We start from the raw sequence: 22,213 nt of genomic DNA, 5'->3' as shown, positions 1-22,213 counted from the left end.
CAACTGATCCTAAATGTAGGCAATTTTTGTTGTTTAAGTTGTGATAATACATGGTCACAAATAATTCAAAATCATTTAGAAGCGATGGTATAAAGACCTTTCTTTTATTGAGTGAACCTCACTGATATTAGCTATTCCGCGGAAAGGTACGGATATAGTTTAACTCTGTGAAAAGCAAACAACCATGTGCGCTCCAGACTCAGTCTAACCCAATGAGTTCGTTATTTGCGTTTCGGACCAAAATACCCTCTTAGTCGAGTCAGGTACATATATCCAAGAGCTGCACCAGCAGCACCAACTCTTTGAAATTTCAAGAAAAATTTCTCAATTATCTATTTAAGTTTGGGATACTGATGGAGAGTTTCTTCTAATTGAAGCGGCGTTTCATCTGCCTAATTAGTTAAACCTTGAAACAAGCAAGAATCGAGATTTTATCAGAAGAGGTGAGCTAAATATTCTACCTAAACAGGCTTTTCCTTCAAACCCCAAATTAATTGATTCTTTACACTATAGGAGGATTACATGATGATAAACAGGCAGTGACGGAAGTGGAATCATCAGTATTTGTATTCCTTTATTCTAGTTTGGAGCTTCAAGAATCCCTTGTAGTGCTCAATCTCGGAAATATACTATCTTTAGGAATTTTAGTAGGTTATGTGTTTGATAAATTACGTAGGAATTTTAGTAGGTTATGTGTTTGGAAAATTACGTCAATGAATCCAAAGTTAATTCACTTAACTTTCATTAACATCGGTAGGTTAAGTGTTTGATGAATTGTACTAACGAAAAAAAGTTTCTTTTTTCAACTTTCATTAGTCTTAGTAGGTTGAGTGTTTGATGGATTTGTATTCCTGAACCCAAAGCTGTAGTTCTCAAGGTTGTTACCATTTGGTAAGAACATGAACTGTTAACTTGAGAAGATTATAGGCGTTAACTTGAGCTTGAAGCGGAGGAAAGGAAGCTTGAAGAGACTCTGGAGTATCAAAGGAGAATCGAGAATGAGGCCAAACAGAAGCACCTAGCTGAATTAAATAAGAAGGGAAGTGGAAAAATGCTAGATAGTGTGGCAGCCGAATTCTCTGTTGAATTAAACCCCATCGTCTATGATTTAGATGCTTCCGAGAAGTTGGGAAACCATAAGCCAGTAAGCTTTCCATGCAATGGTGGTTCCGTTGATAGTTGGGGCAGGGTCGACCATATCGCATCTTCTTCGAGTTCCGACTCTGTGGATAATCAAGAACTTGAACATAGTATTCCCAGAGAGAATTCTGAGAAGTTGGGAAACTACGCACATCAGGTTGATATTTTCATTGTCTTACTTGCTGGTTTTGCTTAATGAATTTAAATGGATATAAAGTTGTAACTGCAGTCTCTCTCTCATTCTCTAAGCACACATAGAAATATTTTATATTGTCATTATCCACTCTAACCGCAAGTATCCCATAGAATGTAATCCTTTCTATCTCGCATTTATAATTCAATAGTCAAAAGTTTATTTCATTTTCATATCTTTCAATTTGTGCATGGATTTTATATTTTTCAAGGGTCATCCACTCCTCTGTTGATGGTAATTAACTTTGGTTGATGATAGGGAGGTTGTGCTTGCCGCTAAAAAATAACAAAGATCAACCCATTGTTTTACTTGGCTGGTCTGCGGATTAGGTGCAAAAGGATGCTATTGTCGTTGAAGTCATCCGCAGGTTCAATGGAGTATAGCTAGGGCTTGTTGCAGCAACAAGTCTCATGCTTATGTATAATTGTGTTTGCATTGGGTTGCATCGACTGGGAGTCTGGAAGCTTCAAGTGAAGAGAACCTGGATTTTTATGTATAATTGTGTTTGCATTGGGTTGCATCGACTGGGAGTCTGGAAGCTTCAAGTGAAGAGAACCTGGATTTGGCTCAAGAGGCTGACAGTGAAACTAATGTCCATTTGAATAGCATTTAAACTCTTGAACTGTCCCTGATACATTTTTTTTTTGAATAACATTGTAAATGGATTTGTTCAATCATTTTTTAGGTACCAATTTATTTATGCGATCCAACAGTCAAGATACCTGATTTATTTAGTTAGTCTATACTAGTAAAGGTACCCGAGTTATTTATGCAGTCTATAAGTGAAGACACCTGACTTATTTAAGTGATGTCAGTCAAATACCATTATAATCCACTCGATATCCCTGAGCAATTAGACCCGCAAATTTGAAACACAACGCAGTAGCAAAATAAATTTATATATATATTACATGTAAACGTTTACATCGATTACTATGTTTACAGTAGAAAAACAATTTACAGTAGACAAACAATTTCACCCCTTCAGCTGAAAGTTGCTCCAACCAGTCTAAAAACTACTAATAATTAGGCTTAACGCCTAAAGCTAAAGGACACGCCAATATCCTTGTCAATGAATTCACGATATCACCAAGATCAGAATCATTTGCGGCACTTTCAGCAGAATGATCCGCATCCTTCTTTCTATTTGCCTTTTGACTATTCTTTTGCTTTAATTCGTTGAGTTCCAACTCTATCTCTCTACCATGGCCAATTTTAACTCATCTTCACTAAAGTAAAGCCAAGCATCATTACCTGAAGGAGGAAGCTCAAGACCCTTAAATTCTTCAGAGGAGTGGGGCAAAGCAAAGATTTCGGCAATACATCTAACTGGAGCACTCATCATTTCATTGAAAAAAGACATTCAAACACCCTGCATGATGAGCATGGAAATTACTAGCAATTGAACACAATTTACAGCACAAAAAGAATTGAAAGAATATGCAAAGTGGAAATTGTTTATATGAAAACAACAATACCTTGCCCGGGAAAAGCAATAATTGATCCAGGAAGTAGTTGTTTAAAATACCCATTAATCTCTAAGCTCTCTTTGAAAGCTTCCCAAGTACTAGTTCCGTTACCATCCAAATTTTCATGGCGTCTTTGTTGATACATCATTTCATGCCCGCACACTATTTTCATACCCAGCTCAGCTTCAACATAAACAGAACTATCGTTCCTGGACGACAATGGATAACATTTGGGGGCTTGAAAAGTTTGCTGAACTAATTGTGCATACATTGCCCTTGACATTCTAATAAAACCCCTAAAAATCTCTTCACTAGTTCCGGCACTTACAAATTTCTTTATTTTAGCAGCATGTTTCATTGAATCAACATCTCTATCATAGAAACTCTCTACTGCTAGTGAAATCAAACATGGTTCATATTTCAAAACCTTGGCTATAGAAACAGGAACCCTAACTCGAAGCATATTCAACCTAGCTCTATTAGGATACTCTAAAATTCTATTCCTTATCGCTAATTGAATCGGTTCTAGTTCCCTAACCCGACAGATCCAGGAATATATGTTTGGGGTGGCCAAATTTTTTCTTTTCTTCCAACAGATGAACCATGAAACTAAAAAAAGAATATGGTAGTGACAAGGGAGAGTAGAATACCTGCTACTAAAAAGCTTGAGCGTTTCATTTTCCCGATTCTAACCTCAACAAAAGACGTATAATAAACGAAAAATAAAGGAGTACACGACCGGCTGCCGTAGTGTGCGAGAAAATGGACCTGATCAACAAATATACCAAATAAAATACTTGGTTAGCAAAGTAGAGGAACCCAAAAGGGCTATAAATTAAAGTCCCTAATGGGAGAGAAAAAATGCACAAAGACCATCAAGTGCCATTCACAGAACAGCCTACGATGGAGGAAAGAACTGAAGACTACAAGGTTTTATGCTATATCTATATGAGAAGCTGCTAAAATTTGATTGAAATACAAAAGTTTATCATCATTGTAGTACTCAAAGTAAAGATAACTATCTATTAAGATTGTTGTAAAAATAGGGAAACTTTTTAGCTATGTTTTTCATTAACAGAAAGGAAAAAGAATACAATGGTGCAACTTTCCCCGCAAAAAAATGTAACTGTTGCTATGGACTAAAAGGTCCCCCTTGAACAGATGCTTCTCATGTTTAGCTTGACAAGTACCTAATGAGACAGTTTATAGATACTGTCTTCTTAATTCACTGCTAGTGGATAACTGAAAATACATAAAACAAAAAAACAATGAACTGTAAGTATATATTAATGTAATAAAACACATCATTGATTCTAGATGGATACATAGAAAAAACTTAGAACATAGATAAGAATTACAAGAGCAAAACATACAAAATAAAAGAAGAAGGCAATGAGAACCTTGTGCTGACCAATCCAGCGTAAAAATAGCACAACATTAGTTACCATGTAAACAATAGAGCCGGCTGATGTTCCCTGCAACTATACCATCAAAACAAATAGGAAATTCAACACACAGTTAACCACTTAAAACTACTAAACTGAAGTTGAGAACTACAGCTTTGGGTTCAGGAATACAAATCCATCAAACACTCAACCTACTAAGACTAATGAAAGTTGAAAAAAGAAACTTTTTTTCGTTAGTACAATTCATCAAACACTTAACCTACCGATGTTAATGAAAGTTAAGTGAATTAACTTTGGATTCATTGACGTAATTTTCCAAACACATAACCTACTAAAATTCCTACGTAATTTATCAAACACATAACCTACTAAAATTCCTAAAGATAGTATATTTCCGAGATTGAGCACTGCAAGGGATTCTTGAAGCTCCAAACTAGAATAAAGGAATACAAATACTGATGATTCCACTTCCGTCACTGCCTGTTTATCATCATGTAATCCTCCTATAGTGTAAAGAATCAATTAATTTGGGGTTTGAAGGAAAAGCCTGTTTAGGTAGAATATTTAGCTCACCTCTTCTGATAAAATCTCGATTCTTGCTTGTTTCAAGGTTTAACTAATTAGGCAGATGAAACGCCGCTTCAATTAGAAGAAAATCTCCATCAGTATCCCAAACTTGAATAGATAATTGAGAAATTTTTCTTGAAATTTCAGAGAGTTGGTGCTGCTGGTGCAGCTCTTGGATATATGTACCTGACTCGACTAAGAGGGTATTTTGGTCCGAAACGGAAATAATGAACTCATTGGGTTAGACTGAGTCTGGAACGCACATGGTTGTTTGCTTTTCAAAGAGTTAACCTATATCCGTACCTTTCCGCGGAATAGCTAATATTAGTGAGGTTCACTCTCTTTTATTAGTATTAGAAAAAATATAAAAAGTTACTTTTATAGATACAAGTTATTATTGAGATTAAACAAATGTCTAGATAAATAATAAATCACAGTAAGTTTAGAAACTCATGGACTACACCATGTGCTGACAGATGGGCATATAAAAAGACAATTTGTTTGGAAAATATCCATACACCACGGTAATTAACGGGCCACACTCCAGGTGCTCTGTCTCAGGGGCGGAGCCAACGGTTGATTAACCTTGATTATCGCCCTCTCAAAATCACCAAAAACTATTAAATACCTCTTATATTTATTTAGGCCACCTAATTTTTTATATTTAGTCCATTAAAATCTATATATTTATGTAACTTTTTTTAACCCTTTTTTGGTAATATTTGGTTCCGCAACTGTTTTGTCCCCAAATTTTCTCTGTCTCCCTCCGTCCGCACCAATAAGAATAAGACATCTATTTTTTTTATTAGGAACTAGTCTAGATACAAGTGCGATGCACCTTTCATCTACACAAACTCTTCATTGGAAAATAATCAAACTCTTCATTAAATAATATTTTAATCAACAACATCTTTTACACAAAATGTAATTTACCACTGCACGTTGTTTACCTTATGTGTAATTACATAGTACATGGGACTGTTTGGTAACCATTATTATAATGGATTATCAGCCCATAATCTATGCTTACAAGACATGAGGGTTTTTTGTTTCACCCAATGGCTAGACTACATTCGTTTTTCCTGACTAGCGGTCATGATCTTTCTTCCCCTCCCAATGTAGGTTTCTACATTTGATCAAACTGTCATCCACCTTCCTGTTCCACGTTAGCGTCATAAATACATCACTCTTCATGCACGTCTTTTTTCCTTTTTTTTTACCACCCTTACTCTTCCAATTTATAACGGTGAAATCCAGTTCTTCAATTTCAAGATTTCTCTTCTAACAGTTAGGGAAAAAATTTATACTCCATGGCCTTCTCATATTCATCTTACCGATTGGAAATTAAACCCTTAAAAAAACGTCAGCTTTCAATTGATTTTCCTCTACAAATTGTCTGATCCTGTTCGGACTTCGGATGGAGTATCAATTCAACCCCCGCAACACGTAAGTTCTTCCCCTCTGCATATTTAGTCTTTCCCCCAAAAGAATTTGAGAATTTCTGCTTTGCATGATTCGAGTTTTGTTGATGTGGGAGTTTTAATTTATCATTCAACCCTATTTTTTTTCTTATTAATAATTTTTTTTATTAGCTTAAGATGATAGTGTTTGCTTCATATAGATAATTACCATTAATCCTTAAATTTTTGTTGGCTTAATCTAATAGTTTTTGATTAATTGGGTTTGATGGAAGTTTTTCCCCCTTTGTTGTGTTTCTAGTTTCTTGATTTGGTTAAAAAAATACCGTACATTAGCTATGCAACAGAAGTTACAGAAATGATGTTCTGAACATGATAAAGTTATATTTTTGCTCACCTCATGTTGATTATTTCAGGTTGCTTTCGTTAGCAATTATGTTTGTTTCTAACGAAATTTATGTGGCTAGGATTCCTAATTGATTTCAACCAAAATCCAACTTCTCACTTTGGATGTTTGTTTTAAACTGGATTTGCTTTACCTAATGTTACTTTTGTATTGTGATTGTGTAAGTATTGAATGTGTTTTTGTTGGCGTATATTTGTGAATCCACATCAAAATAGCATCGCAGGTAAAATTCAACCCACCAAAGGTAGGCTTCTCGGCCACACATGACAATTTCAAGTGCTTGCGATGACTAGAATAAGGAAAGTCAAAAGCCGTCACAGTTTGAATGATTAGGAAATGGGAAAAATTGGATTTTATGTCCACCAACGAAGTTACCAGTATGGATATGGTTTTCGTTGACAAGGAGTTATTCATATAAACTGTTTCCATTTAGTTTGTTTCACTATATTTAGTCGATTATGTTTTAAGATTTGTGTTAAAATACCCCTAAGAGGAGCTCAAATACACTGTTGATGTAAACAATTGATTCCACAGAGAGACCAAAATTTTAGCTCTGCTACTGCCAAGACTAACTCATGAATCCAAAAATTTAAGTTGAAAGAAAGTTCGTAACCCAACTCTATTATTGCCGCAAGGTGTTCCAGAAAATATCATATCTTTAGTGTTTTTTCTTGCGGCCTGATGTTTGTTTGTTCTTGGAATAATTGTAGGATCTAATCGATTTTTGCAATAACACTTTCATCAAGGGACTGGATGGTACGGGTAAAGAGTTTTAAAGCTTTAAAGAAATGGGTTTCCTTGGTGATGGTTGAAAAATCAATAAAAAGGTTCATCTTCTTCTTCTTATCTTGCGCCTCAACTCTGTGATAACAAATTTGAATGAAAATAAATCCTAGAACAATAATCATATGTCATTGTTATTCAATTGTATTGATAAAAATCAAGGGTGTTCAAATTCTAAGCAAATTAAAATAAAAAAAAGAAGAAGGACGAAGACAATATGTGTTACCTCTAAAATAAATCATTGTCGGGGTGCAAGAGAGTAGTCAATTTACTGCGAATGTATATGTCAATTAGCTTTTTTGTCCAGTTGATTCTTTTCCATATATGTTTCGGTTTGAGTTTATTTTACGGTAGGATTTATAAGCTCTCGAATTAAATTTAATATAAATTTTTTTATTGTAGTTTCGTGTTTGTTACAACGATCCTTGAATACTGTAATTCTTTGTGTTCATCTGGCCCTTATAAAGTTGTAAAATTTGACACAATAAAAAGGAATTGTAATTTTGTAGATCATATTATAGTTCTTAGTTTAGTGGAAATTGTTTATTTTCAAAATCCTGGTGCTAAAGTGTAATTTTGTCCTATTATGCAGGATGAAGAGGACATGGTACAAGGTAATAATTTTGTTCATCAAGTCCTATACTATATAATCTATAATATTTTCTTTATTTTGTCATTTGTATCCTTTTGGCAATGAATAAGAGAGATCTAAATTTCTACTGCTAATGTTAGAATTCCCAGTTGCCTTAATTTTATATATGAAGTAATTGTATTTTCATAATGCTTTTCTAATGTGCAGAGCAGTCGGGAGTGTTAGAGCACTGATCGGTCGAACTTGCAAGCGTTGCTATCTCAAGCTTGTTTGTCAAGTTTAGGTGACCAAAACTATAAGTCTTCATTTCTAGTCTACTTATAGCTATGTCTCGGATTAGGATAGAATGTGTAGTTGAGCTTTAGACTTCACGTCGTTCATCGATTTGAAGACGAAGATCTACTGAAGAGAGCTTGGAGGAACTTCATCAACAAAAGGTATGTGGAGACTAAAACTTATCTATCACTCAGAAGTCTATTCTATTATATCTCCAATGAGACTAAGTCGTATAGATATATAGACTTTTACATTATACACATATGATATTTCGAGCTGAGTTTAACTCGCTTATATCTTTCTCGAAATATGTGTTGGAAAGCTTTTTGCTTTAACTATGTTCATCATTATTCTTGACGAGTTTAGTTGGAAACAATTTATTTGTTGGAAACTAAATAATGAGTCAAAAGATGATCATGTGAAAATTGCTTTGAAACATCTTACATGATTTGTGTGAGACATTCATTTGATGTAGAATCGAAATGTTTCTTATTGATCATTCGATCACTTGAAAATTACTTATAAGCTAATAGTTTGTGTGAGAAAGCTCTTGTCGTCTTATAAGGATGTTTCAATGATTGAAATGGGAGTTTAGAACAAACAACCATTGTCTGGATATAGCACAGTATGCATACCAATATGCAAACTGTTGTAGTATGATTCAGGTCCGGGAACCAAGTTTCTATACCAGTATGCGAACTGTTTTAACTGTCAAAGTCCGGGAACCAAGTTTGCGTACCAGTATGCGAACGGTTTAACCTAAGTTAGGTCCGGTATGACAGTATGCATACCTGTTTGCCAACTGTCGGACGTGACTAAAGTACGAAACTTAAGTTTGCGTACCCTTTTGCAAACTAAGTTGGTTTAAGTTCTAAAATCGGTTAAGTGTGATTTCATACTCATGAAAAAATACATTTATAAATTAAGGAATGCAATCTTTTCAAACCGTAGCTAAAATGTTCATGAACTGATTCTCTTGAATCAATCCGATTTTGTTTCAATTGTGTCTTGTATACTTCTATGAGAATATAAACAATTGAACAACTCTATCAGTAACACAATTAGATTCATTTGATTATCATTTGATCTATAAGTGTTAGATGAATGTGGTTAATACAAAAGTGTTCATATGGATAACTTCGGTTAACTATTTGTTAGAGCATTGCTCGGTCGAACTCGCATGCGTTGCTATCTCAAGCATGTTTGTCAATGTTAGTGATCAAAACTATAAGTATTGATTTCTAGTCTACTATATCTAAGGTCTCGTACTAGGAATCTAGGATAAAAAGTGTAGTTGAGCTCAAGAACTCCATGGAAATCATCATACAAGACGAAGGACTACTCAAGGAACCGGTGGATCTTCATCGACTAAAAGGTATGTAGAGACTTGAACTTATCTATCACTCAAAAGTATATTTATCTCCTATCTTGAGACAAAAGTCGTTTTGCTATATAGACTTAGATTATACATATTTGCTATTTCGAGCCGAGTTTAACTCGCCTATCTATTTCTCGAAATATGTGTTGGTAAGCTTTCGCTTTAGCCAAATTCATCTTTACCTAGTGACGAATGTCATATTATGTTTCAATCACTTTGAAAATTGCTCTGACGAAAAATGGTCTGTGAATAACGACTATATAACGTTCTCTGAGAATGTTTCAATGATTGAAATGAGAGTTTAGATTACATAACCATAGGTAGGATATAAGCATTGTTGTGGAAACACATATATTTATAAGTCCTTATTCCTTGAACCAAAGTTTGCGAACTTTTTTGATCAAGAGAAACGGAATGTGGCGTGAGCCAAGTCCGCGAACTGGCGGAAGTTCTTGACCCGAGAATTTCTACTGGAGTTTGTGAACTCCTTCCGTGAGATTAAGTCCGCGAACCCAGTCCGCGAACTTAAGTAGGTTATATCTAAAATCGGTTATTCTTTAACTCATGTTTATATATACTAAGGAATGATTTTGCAAATCGTGGGTATAAAGTTCATGAACCGATTCGAGTAAATCAAACCGTTTTTTCTTCGATTGTGTCTTGTGTAGTTACATAAGATCTAATCAATTGAACAACTCTCTAACTAGTTTATTTGAGTCATTTGAACTAGTTAGGGTGAATAAGAATATGGTTGATATGAAAGTGATCATATGGATAACCATTTGGTTAACTATTGTTGAACCAACAAATGTACAAGTTTGGGTACGGTTACACAAGCCTAGAAACGTGCATTTCATTTGTGTGTAACAAGCTAGTTTTCGATCTAATGGTTGAAAGATATTAGCTTGAATCTAAATCAGGTTTTCATCTAACGATGAATATTGAATGCTTTGTTACCAAGCTAACATTGATTGCAAACCCTGATTTGAAAGACTATATAAGGGAGAACTCTAGCAACCGGGAATCCTAATCCCCACACCTTCTGTGTGATACTAGTTGTGCTAAGCTAGAGTCGATTCTCCTTTAACCTTTGGTTTCTTCTTCTAAACCAGTTTAACGACTTAAAGACTTCATTGGGATTGTGAAGCCAGACCGATACTATTTTCTCGTAGTTGTGTGATCTGATCTTGCTGTTTCTATCGTACGAGTACAATTGTAATAATTGGCTTGAGATTGATATCTCCGATAGGCAAGATATAAAAAAAATCACAAATACTTCGTCTCATCGTTTGTGAATCCACAATATCTTTTTTCGTTGCGTCGATTAATATTATTGTGAGGTGATTGATAATATTAGGTTGTTCTTCGGGAATATAAGTTCGGTTTATCAATTGGTTCCTGTTCACCTTGATTTATCAAAAGACGTAACAAAACTCGTAGATATATTCGTGGGAGACGGATTTATCTATTACCGTGCAATTTTCTGTGTGATACATATTTGTTTATTAAAGTCTTCGACTTTGGGTCGTAGCAACTCTTAGTTGTGGGTGAGATCAGCTAAGGGAATCAAGTACGTAGTATCCTGTTGGGATCAGAGACGTAGAAGCATAACTGTACCTTGGATCAGTGTGAGATTGATTAGGGTTCAATTACAGTCAAGACCGAAGTTAATTTGGAGTAGGCTAGTGTCTGTAGCGGCTTAATACAGTGTGTGTTCAATTTGGACTAGGTCCCGAGGTTTTTCTGCATTTGCGGTTTCCTCGTTAACAAAATTCTGGTGTTTGTGTTATTTCTTTTCCGCATTATATTTTGTTATATAATTTAAATATCACAGGTTGTGCGTTGTTCAATCAATTAGAATATCCGACCTTTTGGTTGTTGATTTAAATTGATTGACACTTGAATATTGGTCTTTGGTACCATCCAAGTTATCTCTCTAGTATTTGATAAAGACTCGCAGATTTCTATTTGCTTGAGTATATATCAAATTGAGAGATTGAGATACTTTGATATACTTTTTATCTAGATTGAGTCTGACTGTCTAGTTGATTCTCTAGAAAGTATATTGGAGTTTGTCCATACAGATTGCTAAGAGAAATATTTGGTGTGGTTGTTATACCCCCGCTTTTTCAATTGGTATCAGAGCAGGCAAACACGTTCAAGACCTTACAAGTCTTTGTTTGCAGCGATCTGAGGATGGATGATAGTATCTTTGATAAACACGTCACCCGAAATAAAGGCTCTGTCTTGTCTAATTATATTAAAGAGAAGGATTCTTCAATCTCAAATATAGACGAACCATGTGTTCCAACAAGACAGACAGGCTCAGACATGAGTATTTCCGATTACCCTTCAAAAGAGTCTATCTCTCTAAATGAACGGGAAACAGCTGAAGAGAGTGTCTTGATTCTAAATCTGGCTAGAATCCAAGCTGATAGATTTAATCGGTTAAAACACCATGTCGATATTCTGCTTGGTGTAATAAGAGACTGCAAATTCAAAGAAAATACTGAAGATCATTCTTCACGTATGACTCTTGAGGCTAGCCTCAAAAAGGATGCTTTGGAAATTGAACATATCTTGAGTAAACTCTCTATTCAAGGATGCTCTAAGCAGTCTAATATACCAAGCACTTCTGCTACGTCTGAAAACATTCCAGCTCCAGAAGTAAAATTGGAATCCCTTCCTGTTAAAAAGAATGTGTCTGAATTTCCCATTGATCAAGGATGTTCCACATCACATGGAAGGAAGAAATCTCCTAACGAGGATGTTAAGACGACCTTGTCTAATCACTCTTGTGATCAGAAAGTATGCCTCTTTTGCGATGCAAAAGGCTCTGTTAAACAAAAGAGAAACTCTAGGTTGAATAAAACCTCCTTGGTTCAACTTCAACACACCTTAGACTTAATTCTCAAAGGTGTAACTGACATTCATATGTCTAAACCTGTTGGTTTTCGTACTTACCCTGTGTATATTACCAGGAAGGTCAGTTCAATGAGTTCCTCAAATGCTCTAAAGCAGAATAGGAGTCTTAACAAGAATCGTCCAAGGAAAGATCAAGTCGTTTCCTCTGGAAATAACATTTCCCTTAATGTGAACGAAATTCCAGAAGAAAGAAGAAAAATTGATGATACGAGAAATAACCTGATAGAGATAATTGAAGGATATAAAGAAATTATCGACAGGTTGTCATCCTCCGCAAGTCAAAATTCTTCTGGTAAGAACTCTAACTATGTCTCGTATTTTGATAACAGTAAGTTTTATGATAATTTCTCACATAAAAAGGGATCTCCTTCTATATTCAGAATGAAAAAGAGACTCGATCATAAACACAGTTCTTTTAATGAGCTCAGAGCTCATACTTGTGCTAATTAATCACAAGGGTTAAGAACTTGCTCATAAAAATATTGTTGAGCAAGATGTGTAAAAATCAGGTATACTAGTGTTTGTAGCAAGATGTGCTTAGTTGAGCTATCCTCTTATCGTTTATAGCTAAACTAGTGTTTGCAGACAATATTGCCTAAGAAGTATTTGTGTTGTCTAGTATCGTTTCTCTCTTTATGAAATTATTTTGCAACATTGTGGACTGCTACACTTGTGCTCTAAATTACTCCTATGGTAAGGAATTTATTGAGCCATTTATGAATTCTCATGTAGCAAAAGTTCTTTTGTTGTTTTATTTCTTATGGGCCATGTTGTATTCGTATGTGTACACGGGTTACCATCACGAGTCAACGGTTTGAAAACCTTAAAGATCTTCTTCCCTAAGAAACCATATAAATACCAAACCTCTGAGTCACGTTTGCGTACTCTAGGTTATCTTGGTTTATCAAGAATGTCGTCCTCTTCACAATCGTGTGGTTTTTCTAAAGGCTTTCTTGATAAAGGTATTGGTTTTGAATCCGAAGGGAGGAAGAAAATAACCCTTGTAGATGAAAATCATCCCAATACCTCGTGTTACTATGCATATACTCATGAGAATGTTGGGAAGGATGATATGATTTCTGCTGAAGTGGTCCATGACTTTCTTAAGTATTTTGAGGAAGCAAAACTGCAGCTTGTTGATACTCTGAAAAGTCTTGATGTGTTGAAAACTGAGTTGAAAAAGGTTTCAACTGACCTTGGTATCATAAAATCTCACATCAATGATCTTCATAAAGATAATCTCTTCTCTGAAGATGCAATGGATGCTGCTAATCACAAGCTCAAATACGCCAAGACTCGTGAGGATCCTGAACCGTCTATTTGACCTTAGTTCGTGTTCAGCCATGGCACTAGAGTCTGCTTTTGTTCCTTAGCTTGATGATTTCTTCTTTATGTTTTCCTAGTAAATCTTCCTTTTTTTCTTGTTTTTATTAGAAGAATAACTAGAGTTTGGAATAGCCATTATTGTGTTTACACATAGCTATGTCCAATGTTTTCAACTTCATGTTTTTAGATTTATTGGTTTAAATTCTAAACTTGTTTGGAAGATGATTTTTGCAGGTTTTAATCTTTATGGTTTTATATATTGCAAATTTGTTATGGGATATGTGTGTTTACGTCCGTGAACTATGATTCTCCCATACCTTGTCAAAAGTAAAGTCTTTCATATGTCGATATGCATGTATTGATAAAATAATGAATAGACTTTTGACAAATACAAAAGTTAAGCCTATTATGTCAATTATTGATGGAAGATAGGTTAAGATCTTTTGTTTGTAAGGATTATATCTATTGAATGTCGTTATGCGAATAGTGATGGAAAATAGAATGAATCCTTGTGTATTCCGCAGTATTAACCTTCCCTGATCCATATTTTATGTATTACTGTGAGGCTCCGTAAAGTGTCTTATGTTGAGCATTGAACGACCAAGTTGATTATTTTTATGATTATCTATGTTGTTGTCCCGTGAGGTACTTTATGTCGAGCATATTCAACTAAATTAATCATCTTGTTTGGTTATTTAGTTGTTGCTCCGTAAGTTTTCTTATGTCGAGCATGACCAATTAAATTGATTACTTTTGTGATTAGTTTGGTTGTGTATTTCGATTAGATTGATATATGGGTTCTCTTGTGATTAATCTAATTGTATGTTTTTAAGTCTCCATAAGTTCACTTATGTTGAGCATTTGTCGATTAAATTAATCATGGGTTCTCTTGTGGTTAGTTTAATTGAATATTTTTGGATTCAAATTCATACTTGTATGTGATTTGTTATGTCCAATAAAATCCTTCTTTTCTTTCGAATTTAAGGTCGCTCTTGTTGTTCCATCGGGAATGACATTTTATGAGGGAGAGTTCTTTTTTGAACTTGCGCTTAATTGCCAAATCTTTGTGGGGAGTGCGGTTGTGGAATATTATAGGGGTTATCTTATATCTTTTCAAACTCCTTGATGAATGCATTTAGCTTCGGCTTTATGATTGCATCTAAATAAGATGATATATTTATGCTTTCTTTTGGTCAAGAAATGTCTCTTTCAGAAATTTCATTAGGATCTCGTTCTTGTACCTTTGCCAATTTTATCGACAAAAAGGGGGAGAATTAATATGTCGTTCACACTACAAATACATATGATTTTCGGATCATTATGTAAGGGGGATTGGTTTCCAAATACTCCATATTTATTTTCGGATCAATATGGAGTATTTACTAAGGGGGGTTGATACATATCACCATAGTATTGTTGTTGAAGTTGTGATACAATTGAACTTTGACGCTGTGTAATGATACTATGACACTGTATAACAATGATTGAGAACTCTGTTTTCTCGTTGTTATAGCTATGGATTTTCAACAACGATGATGCTGAACTTATAACCTTTGGGATCATTGGAGTACTTGGAAGTGACGAAGATTTCAAGTAATGTTGAAGATTAGGCGTATGGAATAGGAGCTACAAAAGTTAATTTATTTATTTTTTGTATTCCATATGTATTGATATTTTTATCACTAAAATTGACAAAGGGGGAGATTGTTAGAGCATTGCTCGGTCGAAATCGCATCCGTTTCTATCTCAAGCATGTTTGTCAATGTTAGTGATCAAAAATATAAGTCTTGATTTCTAGTCTACTATAGCTAAGGTCTCGGACTAGGATAGAAAGTGTAGTTGAGCTCAAGAACTCCATGGAAATCATCATACAAGACGAAGGACTACTCAAGGAACCGGTGGATCTTCATCGACTAAAAGGTATGTGGAGACTTGAACTTATCTTATCACTCAAAAGTCTATTTATCTCCTATCTTGAGACAAAAGTCGTTTTGCTATATAGACTTAGATTATACACATTTGTTATTTCGAGCTGAGTTTAACTCGCTTATCTATTTCTCAAAATATGTGTTGGTAAGCTTTCGCTTTAGCCAAATTCATCTTTACCTAGTGACGAATGTCATGTTATGTTTCAATCACTTTGAAAATTGCTCTGACGAAAAATGGTCCGTGAATAACGACTATATAACGTTCTCTGAGAGTGTTTCAATGATTGAAATGAGAGTTTAGATTACATAACCATTGGTAGGATATAAGCATTTTTGTGGAAACACATATATGTATAAGTCTTTATTCCTTGAACCAAAGTTTGCGAACTTTGTTGATCAAGAGAAACGGAATGCGGCGTGAGCCAAGTGCGCGAACTGGCAGAAGTTCTCGACCCGAGAATTTCTGCTGGAGTTTGTGAACTCCTCCCGTGAACTTAAGTCCGCGAACCCAGTCCGCGAACTTGAGTAGGTTATATATAAAATCGGTTGTTCTTGAACTCATGTTTATATAAACTAAGGAATGCTTTTGGAAACCGTGGCTATACACTTCATGAACCGATTCGAGTGAATCAAACCGTTTTTGCTTCGATTGTGTCTTGTGTAGTTACATAAGATCTAAGCAATTGAACAACTCTCTAACTAGTTCATTTGAGTCATTTGACCTATGAAGAAAAATATGGTTGATATGAAAGTGATCATATGGCTAACCATTTGGTTAACTATTGTTGAACCAGCAAATGTACAAGTTTGGGTACGGTTACACAAGCCTAGAAACATGCATTTCATTTGTGGGTACGGTATTTTTAATTACCATTTAAGGTCGGGTTATACCCAAATTAGCTAATCATGTTGTTTGATTTGTTGATGAGTACTTTATTTTTCCTTAAACTATATGGGTTGCATTAGTTTATATATTTTGAAATCCTTCTCATGTCACTTAGAAAAATGTTGGGTGCAAATAGTCACCTAATTATAGTTTTTTATTAGTAAATAAAAGTAAAATAAAATGAATAGAAAATGAAAAGAAAATTAAAAGAAATAAAAAAATATAAATATTAGTTTTCATTATGAATATTAGTATTATTAAGGTTTTTATAACAAAAAGCTTAGGGAAAGAATTTTCACAAGTTAAAAAACATAAGGTTAAGGAGAAGAAGAAAGATATGGAGCTAGAGATTTTTAGAGAAGCAATCTAAAGAATATTGTAGCTAATAAAAGGTAGAATTTTTAACTTTTTTCTCTTTGTGTTTTTCTTTGGTATACGTTGATATTAAATTTGTTTAATCTTATATCATTAGGGTTTTGAATTTACCAGTATAATTTCATGAATCTGATTGATGATCAGCATTTTAATATTGTTATATAACATGGTTGGGTATCATTGGTAAACATTTGAGAATAATCCACCGTAAATTCACCGTTGAATGTTTGAATTAATGTGGGTGTTGATTTCTGAAAATTCTGGACAGATTCTCTTTATCACGTTTTTGATTGATTAAGGTATCTTTAATGATTTTAGAATGAATTAGACTATTAACAAAAGTTGTAGAAATATATGATATCTTCCATTGTGATTTTGATTTGCTCAATTTCAAGTTGATATGAATTTATCATGAATTGTTTGGTAATGACATGTAATCTGCCAAGTTTTTAGGTTGTCATTATAAATTCATTATCTTTTGTTTGAACCGTTGGTTTAGTGTGAAATTTTGATATGTTGTATATGATTTATTCATGTATGTTTCTGTAAAGTTTGAAGATGATCGGATAAATTTATTACCATGAAACATACAATATCAAATGGATGAAGTTATCTTGTTTGTATAAATGCTTGAAAGAAAATTATGTTCTTATGGCATGGTTGCTTGTATTGTTTGTAAAATGATTTTAAAAGGGAAATGAGTTCAGGTTTTTCCGTTAGATGGAATATGATTCCATGCTAACGGTGGGTAATGATCCCCGAGAGTTAAATGGGTAACGATCCACATGGAAACTTGTGTTTCCCGACCATCGATGGCGGCTGTCCGTGCCGGTAAACGATAGGTGGTTTAAGAACCAAGGTTTTCGTACGATGAATGAAACGGGTAATGATCCCCGAGATAAGATGGGTATGATCCCCATAGGAACTTTTGTTCCTGACCATCGATGGAGGTTGTCGGTGCCGATAAACGATAGGTGGTGTACGAACCAAGGTTTTCGTACCGTGAACTTATGGTTACTTGTTGTGATGAAAATTTAATTTGTGAATCATGTGTTGAAATCTAGATTAAATGACTTGTTGAAAACATAATTGGTGTTATGAACTCAGGTGTGAAATTCAAATGGATGAATTGTGTTATTATCAACGATGTAATGAATCGTAAATTAGATTATTTGTTTGAAATATTATTGGCGTTGTGAATTAATGATTGGAATATAAACAAGATAATTTATTAGAAATATTATTGGTAATGTGATTGTCGAACATAACATTGATTCGCCGAAGTCGTGATGTATTTCTTGGTATATGTATTTGCTTGATAAAATGATTATGTTTGCACATCTTTGGAGAGTTGGGAATGCATTTTATTGAGTTGTCATCTCACCCCAATTGACATCCTTGCATATTTATCAGAGTGGCGCAGCGAAAGTAAGGAATGAGTAGCTTAGTGATTGAATTGTTTATTTGTAATTGCTTGACATGTAATTTGATATCAATATTTGTTGAGAATATAACTTAAGATATTTAAATAGTGAATTATTGTTTCATAAGGTTTCAATTAAAGATATCAATGTTTAAATAGAGAAATATATGCATAAGTCTTTTTCCGACCCGTAACGCTTTGAGTTCGGATCTCCATACGGGTTTGATCCTGGTCCGGAACTCGGGGTGTTACACTTCGTCTCATTGTTTGTGATTCCATAATATCTTTTTTCGCTGCATTGATTAAGATTATTGTGAGGTGATTGATAATACTAGGCTATTCTTCGGGAATATAAGTCCGGTTTATCAATTGGTTCATGTTCACCTTGATTTATCAAAAGACGGAACAAAACTCGTAGGTATATTCGTGGGAGACGGATTTATCTATTACCGTAGACTTTTCTGTGTAATACAGATTTGTTTATTAAAGTCTTCGACTTTGGGTCGTAGCAACTCTTAGTTGTGGGTGAGATCAGCTAAGGGAATCAAGTACGTAGTATCCTGCTGGGATCAGAAACATAAGAGCATAACTGTACCTTGGATCAGTGTGAGATTGATTGGGGTTCAACTACAGTCAAGACCGAAGTTAATTTGGAGTAGGCTAGTGTCTGTAGCGGCTTAATACAGTGTGTGTTCAATCTGGACTAGGTCCCGGGGTTTTTCTGCATTTGCGGTTTCCTCGTTAACAAAATTCTGGTGTTTGTGTTATTTCTTTTCCGCATTATATTTTGTTATATAATTGAAATATCATAGGTTGTGCGTTGTTCAACCAATTAGAATATCCGACCTTTTGGTTGTTGATTTAAATTGATTGACACTTGGATATTGGTCTTTGGTACCATCCAAGTTATCTCTCTAGTATTTGATAAAGGCTCGCAGATTTCTATTTGCTTGAGTATATATCAAATTGAGAGATTGAGATATAAACTCTTTGATATACTTTTTATCTAGATTGAGTCTGACTGTATAGTTGATTCTCTAGAAAGTATATTGGAGTTTGTCCATACAGATTGCTAAGCGAAATATTGGGCGTGGTTGTTATACCCCCGCTCTTTCACTATTGTTGAGCAAACTCAATATACACGTTTAGGTACGGTTACCCATATCTAAATGAAGGTATATTTCATTTGTGTGCAACAAGCTAAGACTATCTCAAGGTGGAGAGATATTGCTTTGGTTTTAAGAAAACTTAGCTTGAATCATCGCGAATCGAATCGTGAATCCTTTTTTGAAATTTGAAAATCGAATCGTATGTTAAATTGTGAATCGAAGATTCATGGTTGATTATTGAATCATAAATGTATGCTTATAAATATTGTTGAATCATACAAATTATTCCTAAGGTTTGATTTTTGATATATAATTAGTCTTTTACCTTTCATATTTTACCGAGATAATACATTTTTTCCTAGTTTTGGTCTTTGATTCCTATATATACTAATAAAGCTCAATAAACATCAACAAAAATCGAGGTGGAGCATTGGTTAGAGACTACTCGTGTGATGCAGAAGGGCATAGGTTCGAAACTTTGCACTATCATTTTTGAAAAAATCGTTTGGACGTTAGAATAAGTAGAGAATCGTTAACTGGAAAACCTAACCCCCACACCTCCTATGTGATACTAGTTGCGTACTAGAGTCGACTTAAAGACACGAAACTCTTCGTCTAATTCTTTCTCATAACAATCAGGCTCACGGATTCCTATCTGTTTGATTTGCTGATTACATTGAGACACAAATACTAACTCTTGGATATATTTTTTTGATTGAGTCTGACTGTCTAGTTGATTCTCTTGGATTTATATTGGAGTTAGTCCATACAGATTGCCGAACGAAATATTGGGTGTGGTTGTTAGACCTCCGTTTTTCAGGAAGCATGGGAGAAAATATAGCGGATGTCAAAAAAAGGAGAAACAATTGAGGCAGATTCGTTAATTTGACCTTTGTAAAGCATTTTGAAGACCCTTTTGCAGTGTCATTGAGGTAATTTAGTGTTCTTTATTGGAACTCTACTCAAATGTGTGTACCAGAATGGGAAGTTAGGTATTTTGTTTTAATAGCACTAACTATATCAAAAAGTACCTCATGGATGCATTCTAAGTGTTGAATAAAATTTCTAACAGAAGTTGGTTTTAGGTGATGAGTGTAATATGTTTTTCATTCGTCATTTAGAAAACAGTGGTACAAAACCGATAAGAATACATGATGAATCTAATCTTTCACTGTAAATAATTCATGATGAATTTTATTTTACTTGCACTGATTCGAGGATGGGGAATACACACTAACATTTTTGACAGTTTCTGCACCTTTGTTCACCCACTACCAGTTTCGATTAGTCCTGGAATCTTACTTCAGATATAAGTTAATGTTCACTTAAACGGTACCATATTTCGTTTCTTTGCTAATAAAATTAATTGACCCGTGATTTTTGTGCATTTGCAGGAAAAAAAAAGAGCTGGCTCCTCAAAAAGTTAAATGCGATCTAAGCCACCATCTACAGACCTTTCAAAAAAATCCACTGTAGAGTAGATGGAGCACCATGGACCTTTAAGATGTGAATCTTCCCGAAGTGGGGAAGTAGACTTCGTGGGCACAAATGAATTCACAAGCCTGGACCATTAAACCTCCCTTCCCTGAAATACACCACATCTCAAACTGGATGATTGCAGGAGTAGGGTATTTCTCATTTGCAAGTGTTCCATTTTATCATTTGTGATTTTTTGTAGGTTATTCATGTTGTTTACGTATCTCCCTTTCAAACATAGCAGCCACCGCTAAATTTTGATTCAGTAACCTTTTGTGATTTTGGTGTAACGATTTCTATAAGAATATTGAATACAGGAAAGAAAAATGGCATCCAAGGTTACTAGACCCGCAAAAAAAAAAAATCATGCCACCACCTATAAGACCCTTCAACCAGCTGCTCTGTAAAAGGAAGAAAACCCATGGAAATCTTCTGTAAGTGAGAGGAATTTTACTACATCTCCACCAATGTAGTCACAAGTCTGTATACCATCTCTGATGCTGCCGGAAAACAGCCACCCATGCATCAACTAATACCATAGCAATTTTGGTTGGAAAGCTTGATAAAAAACCTAGAGTAATGAAATGTAAATTTACCATAATTTTATTTTTGTTTACTTTGTAGCTGAAGTGTATGTATTGTAGGAATAGCGAGAGATATTTTCTCCATAATCGAATACTGAAGTGTGTATTTTGGTTGATTTGTATGTTTTATCCCTTTCATTCTATCATCATCAACATTTATTTTGTGGGTGTTTGTCTCTTTAATTTAAAGAGAAGCAGACATACTGAAGTGTATATATTGTTATGATAGACACTGGGAGTCAATAAATATGGTCAAATCCTGAATACACGTCGGGAAAATTAAAAGGCGATTAAACATATTACCAACTGCTTGGCAACACACCCATGAAACGATTCCGCTAAAACTAAGTTGACGAATTATAACCATGATAAACTGAATGCATATACTTAATAAGGAGGAAAAAAAGGGAAAGCATATCAGAAATGTGGTCATGCGTGTTCTCCAATGAAATCAGATTGCTATCGGGGATTTGGATGACACATACCAATAATTACATTAATTTTAAATACATGGGAAAAGTCAGTACGAAATTCAAATGCCAAAATGAAATGA

At 34.6% G+C, this 22,213-nt stretch overlaps 1 protein-coding gene and 2 long non-coding RNA genes across 10 annotated transcripts; 2 read left to right on the top strand and 1 right to left on the bottom strand.

Moving 5' to 3' along the window:
• The first annotated feature begins 288 nt into the window (after positions 1–288).
• On the top strand, positions 289–2,038 carry LOC113317604. Its single transcript, XR_003343760.1, has 2 exons — positions 289–1,297; positions 1,592–2,038. It is a non-coding gene; the product is annotated as an uncharacterized LOC113317604 (long non-coding RNA).
• A 226-nt stretch (positions 2,039–2,264) lies between these two features.
• On the bottom strand, positions 2,265–4,918 carry LOC113317032 (protein ecdysoneless homolog). Of its 8 annotated transcripts, XR_003343194.1 has the most exons (6): positions 4,782–4,918; positions 4,203–4,283; positions 3,993–4,044; positions 3,453–3,570; positions 2,812–3,011; positions 2,265–2,705 (listed from the first exon to the last, which is right to left on the bottom strand). XR_003343194.1 is itself a non-coding variant. In XM_026565183.1 (4 exons), exons 3-4 carry the CDS (start codon positions 3,263–3,265, stop codon positions 2,680–2,682), a joined length of 480 nt encoding a protein of 159 aa, XP_026420968.1. In that variant the 5' UTR covers positions 3,266–3,570; positions 4,203–4,283; positions 4,782–4,918; the 3' UTR covers positions 2,265–2,679. The 8 variants fall into 8 exon arrangements, 2 of the variants coding, with proteins under 2 accessions (XP_026420968.1, XP_026420967.1); XR_003343192.1 differs by having other exon boundaries at positions 2,812–3,570; XR_003343191.1 differs by having other exon boundaries at positions 3,453–4,283.
• Positions 4,919–16,965: 12,047 nt separating this feature from the next.
• Positions 16,966–21,463, top strand: LOC113317508. The gene is made up of 2 exons (XR_003343600.1): positions 16,966–17,085; positions 20,995–21,463. It is a non-coding gene; the product is annotated as an uncharacterized LOC113317508 (long non-coding RNA).
• The last annotated feature ends 750 nt before the right edge of the window (positions 21,464–22,213 follow it).

The sequence above is a fragment of the Papaver somniferum genome, chromosome 10 (assembly GCF_003573695.1).
Source record: "Papaver somniferum cultivar HN1 chromosome 10, ASM357369v1, whole genome shotgun sequence".
NCBI lineage: Eukaryota > Viridiplantae > Streptophyta > Magnoliopsida > Ranunculales > Papaveraceae > Papaver > Papaver somniferum.
This window is presented reverse-complemented; position numbering and strand designations above follow the sequence as displayed.

Excerpts from the sequence above, each read along its gene's own strand:
- LOC113317032 (XM_026565182.1), bottom strand. The coding sequence starts at position 3,265 with ATGCTTCGAGTTAGGGTTCCTGTTTCTATAGCCAAGGTTTTGAAATAT. Across the intron at positions 2,706-2,811 it reads TATTGCTTTTCCCGGGCAAG|GGTGTTTGAATGTCTTTTTT; the intron begins GTATTGTTGTTT and ends CTCATCATGCAG.